The sequence below is a fragment of the Miscanthus floridulus genome, chromosome 1, assembly GCF_019320115.1.
Source record: "Miscanthus floridulus cultivar M001 chromosome 1, ASM1932011v1, whole genome shotgun sequence".
In the NCBI taxonomy this organism is placed as follows: domain Eukaryota; kingdom Viridiplantae; phylum Streptophyta; class Magnoliopsida; order Poales; family Poaceae; genus Miscanthus; species Miscanthus floridulus.
The window spans coordinates 17,350,850-17,357,269 of record NC_089580.1 but is presented as its reverse complement, the minus strand read 5'-3'; the positions used below and the strand labels follow the sequence as shown (position 1 = coordinate 17,357,269).

Below are 6,420 nucleotides of genomic sequence, written 5' to 3'. Positions count from 1 at the left end.
CGGGTCGACGAACTTTAGGTAATTCCGGTTTCACTCGTCGTACATTGAACGTTACACACATTGATTAGATTTGCAATACTGAAACATGTGATTCAAACACTACAGGCCGAGATGGCAGAGACAAGGGAGACGCAAGTGCACCTGATCGTAGAGCTAGAGGCCACGAAGAAGTAGATGGCAGACATGTATCAGATCATGCAAACCATCGGGCAAGCATCGGGTGTCCAAGTGCAGTTGCCAGCTCCAGCTCCGGTTCGACACTTCACTCCTGTGAGTATGAAAGTTTAATGCGTTCGTGCCATTGGGATTATCGGCCTTCGTGCCGTTGTGATTTTCGGCCTTCGTGCCATTGGGATTGTCGGCCTTTGTGCCGTTGTGATTGTCGGCCTTTGTGTCATTGTTTCTTGCAGGTTGGAAACCTCCCTGTGCAGGGGAGGTGCTGCCGAAATTTTCAATTTTGAGTCTAACACATGCAATCTCTTCTCTTTTGCGCAGCCTTCATCGGCGGGTTCAAACAATCCCGCTACCGTGTCACCGGTGGCTGATCGCGTCAACCCTTCGCCGTAGTTCGGTCCTTCACTGCAGTCCGGGGGGGCCACATCTGCAGTCTCCGTCGCCACAGTAGGGATGTTGAACTTGTAATAATAAACTTGTGATGTTGAACTTTGGTGCATTTGTGATGAATTTTCGATGGATTTATTAAATATGCATGTGCTTGTGATATATAATGCATGGTGCTGATATAGATGTGATGATTGATGTATATATATACATATATATATATATTGCCTGTTACAATGGAATGTAAAAAAAAATTTATAATTCTCGGGGTCTTTGTCGAGTGCCATGGGCAAGGCACTCGGCAAAGATTTTTTTTAAAAAATATATAAAATTTCTTTGCCGAGTGCCATGCCGCGGCACTCAGCAAAGTATTTTTTTTTAAAAAAAATCAGAAATTCTTTGCCGAGTGCCTAAACAGGGGCACTCAACAAAGAAATTATTTAAAAAAAATAAAAAAAAACTTTGCCGAGTGCCTGCGCAGGGGCACTCGGCAAAGTAATTTTAAAAAAAAAACTTTGTCGAGTGCCCCTGCCCAGGCACTCGGCAAAGTACTTTTTTAAAAAAATAAATTTTTTTTTGCCGAGTGCGGGGTCAGGCACTCGGCAAAATAACCGTTAACGGCCGGCGCCGCAACGGCCGAAAATATTTTGCCAAGTGCTGCCCCAAGCACTCGGCAATTTTTTTTTATTTTGCCGAGTGCTCAAATAAAAAGCACTCGGCAAAGACCCTTTGCCGAGCGGACTTTGCCGAGTGCTACACTCGGTAAAGCCTTTGCCAAGTGCAAAGGGCTCTTTGCCGAGTGTAAAAACACTCGGCAAAACCACGGCCTCCAGTAGTGCAGGTACCTTGTGCATGAAGCCATGAAGGAACACCCTCTAACTTTGGTACTTACCCACGCGTTGCTCTCTTAACCTTTGACGCAAGTCGCACGGCTCTCCGGTCTAGTCAGCTAGCCACGCACTAGTATAAAATGCACACGCCCCCATCGGCCAATGTGTGTGCATGCAGTGCATGATTTTTCTCTTATGCATATTAAGACTGACCACAGCGTTGTCGTTGCTTGAAAAAAATTTCAGCCTCCCGTACGTTCCGATGCCTCAACTCCAGATATTTCCACAGCGTGGGCATCGACGATTCACTGTGCTTGGACCTCACCCACAGAACCAGCCTCTTCTTTCTCTATCCTTTCATGTGCCAGGGACTTTTCCCCTTCGTCTCCGCCCAAAGCCTCCCTGATCGATCTCTCCATCCCCGCTAAATTAGGCTGCAGAAACCACAAAAATCGATCTCTCCATCCCCAAATCAAAGCTCTCCTCAAAATCGTGGTTCCATAGCACTTATCTTTGGAGGATCTGGTCACCACTTCTTGTTCAAGGTTCAGGGCATCTCAGCACCGTGAGATGGTGTCAGCAGCCATCGTCGTCGATCCGGCCACCCGCCACGCTGTAGGGGCCGGCATCAGCCTCACGGCGACGGCGCTGAAGGGTCGAGATGGCGGACTAGAGGGGGGTGAATAGTCTTTTCTAAAATTAATCGCGTCGGCTAACCGAAACAAGTGCGGAATTATAACTATCGGTCTAGCCAAGACTACACCCCTCTATCTATGTTCACTAGCACCTTGCAAAGATACTAATCAAGCAACAAAGGTGTCAGGCTAGCTAGAGCTCTCCTAACCAATTCTAGAAGTAAGGTCACACAAACCTATGCCACTAGTACTTTAAGCAACAAGGGAGCTCCTACACTTGCTAGTAAGCAAAAGCACAAAGCTAACTAAGCTCACTAGCAATGCTCAATAACAAGGCAACCAATGCCTAATTAGAGAGCGCAAAAACTTAGCTACACAAACTAAGCAATGCGACTAACAAGGTTACTAAAACCAAATTAGCCATGCAAGGGAGCTACTTCTATGCTACACAAGCAAGAAGGTAATTAGCAAGCTACACAAGCTATCTAATTACAAGAGCAACTACACAAGCTTAATATGTATAAAAGTAATTGCAAGCTTGTGTAACGGGGATGCAAACCAATGGGAAGAATAAGGTTGACACGATGATTTTTCTCCCGAGGTTCACGTGTTTGCCAACACGCTAGTCCCCGTTGTGTCGACCGCTCACTTAGTGGTTTGGCGGCTAATTAGCATCACCCGCTAAGCCCGCACGTCGGGCGCCGCAAGAACCTACCCCTTGAGTGAGGGTAGCTCAATGACACGCTTTACTAGAGTTGCTCTTCGTGGCTCCCGTGGGGCGAGCACAATGCCCCTCACAAGCACTTCTCTGGAGCGCCGCACAAGCTTCTTGCGCGCTTCGACGGAGACCACCACCAAGCCGTCTAGGAGGTGGCAACCTCCAAGAGTAACAAGCACCACCGGCATGCAACTCGATCACCTAGTGCCACTCGATGCAACCTCACGATGCAATCGCTCTAGAATCGTTCACTCACACAATCGAATGATCACTATCAAGTATGTGTGAGATGGAGGGCTCCTAAGCACTCTCAAGCATGGACACAAAGTCCCCCAAGGTTCTCCACACCAGCCATGGCCGAAGGCCACTTCTATTTATAGCCCCAAGGGCTAAACTAGCTGTTACCCCTTCACTGGGCAAAAATTGGGCTGACCGGACGCTCCGATAGTGTTGACCGGACGCTGGACCTCAGCGTCCGGTCGCCCGCAGATGGCCACATGTCCCGATTCCAACGGTCACTTGACCTGACCGGACACAGCAGCTTCAACTGACCGGACGCTGGACCTCAGCGTCCGGTCGTTTCCAGTAAGCTCCCCGAGGCGTATTTCTTCGACCGGACGCGTCCGGTCGCACGTGATCAGACGCAGCCCAGCGTCCGGTGCAATACCCTCAGTACTGTGCCGACCGACCAGCTCGACCGGACGCACCCTGCCAGCGTCCGGTGCTTTCAGATCCAGCGTTCGGTCAGTTGACCGACGCCAGCATCTTCACGATCAACTCGTTTTCACTTCTAACTTCTTCACCCTTGCTCTAATGTGTCAACCACAAGAATTTGCATCCGGCGCAATAGAAAATAGGCATGCCATTTTCCCAAAAGCGCTGAATCCTGCAAACACCACCTCCTTTGTAAATGTGCCAACACCACCAAGTGTACACCACCATGTGTGTGTTAGCTTTTCACAATCATTTCCCAAAGGATGTTAGCCACTCAACTTGCCACGCCACTCGATCCTAGCGACGATGCAAAGTTAGATCACTTGAGTGACACTAGATGACCGATATACAAACAAGTTTGCTCCTCTTGATAGTATGACCATCTATCCTAAACCCGGTTATAAACTTCTCTACACACCTATGACCGATGAAATGAAATGCCCTAAGTTATACCTTTGCCTTGTGCATTCCATTCCATCTCCTTCAATGTTGATGCAACACATGCACCAACATGATCAACAATGATATGATCCACTTCATTTCATCACGTGATCATATTGGTTCATCGATCTTGACTTTACTTGCTCTTCACCGTTGCCATCGTCCATCGGCGCCAAGTCTTGCTCAAGCTTCACCGCCACGTGGTCCATCACTCCAAAGCCTTTGACTTGCCCTTCACGCTTGCAACCGGTCCATCAAGCCAAGTCTTGTCTTGATCTTCTCCACCTTGATCACATGACTCAATGTCATGTCTCATGTGCAATAAGCTCCTTCATCATCACATATGTGAGCTTTGCAACATCTCCAAGCCATTTTCACCTCCATGGCATATGTTGCTCACACACATATACCTATGGACTAATCACCTGTGTATCTCGCATAAACACAATTAGTCCACCTAAGTTGTCACTCAATTACCAAAACCAAACAAGGACCTTTCAGGCGCCTCCAGCCATGTCGCGGGGCTACCTCCAGCACACCGCGGGGGTCACGGGCAGGCACACAACCGGGCGCATCCAGCCAAGGGGCTACCTCCAGCACACCACGAGGGTCGTGGGCAGGCACACGACGGGGCGCATCCAGCCACGCCGTGGCGACCGCCGTAAGGCACACCGCAAGGGCCGGCCCCCATCAATCACGTCGGCGGCGGCTAGCCAAGTCGCAGGGATTGACGGCCCCAGCTTTGGATGCTGCTTCGCCTTAACCCGCAGTCAACCGAGCTCAGCTCCAGGTGCGTGCTAGCTCCATCAACTAATCCTTTTGTTGCTGCTGTGTAACTCTTTTTTTTTCTTTATTGCCATGCTATCTATAATTCTTGTGATATTGGAAATATGAAGTGCACAAGCAGAGGTGGTACATCTAATGTCGAATACAATTAGAATTTTTTTGCGATGGATGATGCTGGAAGTAAACATTACAACTAGAATTTTTTGCGATGGATGATGCTGGAAGTTTTGAATCAAATATGAAGTAAACATTACAACTAGAAATTACACACATGAGAATTTAGTTTATTACACACATGATAAGTTGGTACATCTAATGTTGAATGATGCATGATAATACAAACATTACAAGTAGAAATTACATAATTTACTAAGCTTGATTTTGTCCAAATCGCTGCCATATATGCTCAACTAAGTCCTCTTTTAGCTGACGACGCATATCTCGGTTTCTAATGTCTTCTTCTACCTCCAGTAGTGTTGAAAATCCATGAATAGGCTCGTGTCCAAATCCAGCCAATACGGATGAAGAGCTAGGCTGGTCATATTCACTCTCATAGTTGTCGTCATAGCGAACTCTAAAAGTATCCCTCTCATCCTCCACAATCATGTTATGCAGTATAATACATGCATACATGATTTCAGCAAGTGAGTTCATTTGCCACATACGTGATGGGTTGCGTATAATAGCAAAGCGAGCTTGCAAAACACCAAATGCACGTTCCACGTCTTTTCTTGCTCCCTCTTGATGCTCTGCATATAATTTGTCTTTCTCACACTGAGGCAAGGGTATTGTTTTTACAAATGTTGCCCACTCGGGATAAATACCATCTGCTAGGTAATACCCCATGTTGTACCTAGTTCCATTGACCATGAAATGAACTTCTGGGGCTCTTCCTTGAAGTACTTCAGTGAACAAAGGTGACCGGTTTAGGACGTTGATGTCATTGTTGGACCCAGCAACACCAAAAAATGCATGCCATATCCAAAGATCATGTGAGGCAATAGCTTCTAGCATGAAACTAGGATGTTTTATGTCACCACGGGTATACTGCCCTCTCCATGCCTTTGGACAACTCCTCCATTGCCAATGCATGCAATCTAGACTCCCCAACATACCAGGAAAACCACGAGCTTCACCTATATGAAGTAAACGTTGAATATCTTCTCTAGTTGGCCTCCTTAGGTATTTTTCACCAAAATTTGCAATCACACCTTGACAGAATTTTTTCATGCACTCAATAATTATGGTTTCTCCTATTCTGAAATTTTCATCCCACATGTCAGCAGGTGTACCATATGCTAACATGCGCATAGCAACTGTGCATTTATGCAATGGTGAAAATCCCATCTTCCCAAATGCATCGTTCCTTTGACAGAAATATGGAGACCAAGAACTTAAGGTATGTACAATTTGTAGGAATAGGTGACGTTTCATACGGTACCTACGCCGGAACTGAACATCATTGTACACTAGATTTTCTGAGAAATAATCTACAACCAGCCTATCACTAGCAGCTTCCCAATTTCTTTCTATATGCCTTCTAGGAAATTGACGATGGTCATTGCACGTATCTCCTAGTTGAGCCTCAATCTGACCTTGAAACTTTGCCTCAATCTGAGCTTCCACTGGATCATCCATGAACTCCCAAAAGAACTGCTGAATGTTAATCCTGTTTGCTGGTTCTTCAGGAGAACTTCCTGCAGGATCTTGTGTATTTGATGCCATTCCCTTAGCC

The 6,420-nt window shown here is 46.7% G+C and overlaps 1 protein-coding gene across 1 annotated transcript; it reads right to left on the bottom strand.

Annotated features, from left to right (window-relative positions):
- Positions 1–5,054: 5,054 nt before the first annotated feature.
- Positions 5,055–6,410, bottom strand: LOC136452731 (protein ALP1-like). Its single transcript, XM_066453331.1, has one exon. The coding sequence runs from the start codon at positions 6,408–6,410 to the stop codon at positions 5,055–5,057; it is 1,356 nt and encodes a 451-aa protein (XP_066309428.1).
- Between the last annotated feature and the right edge of the window lie 10 nt (positions 6,411–6,420).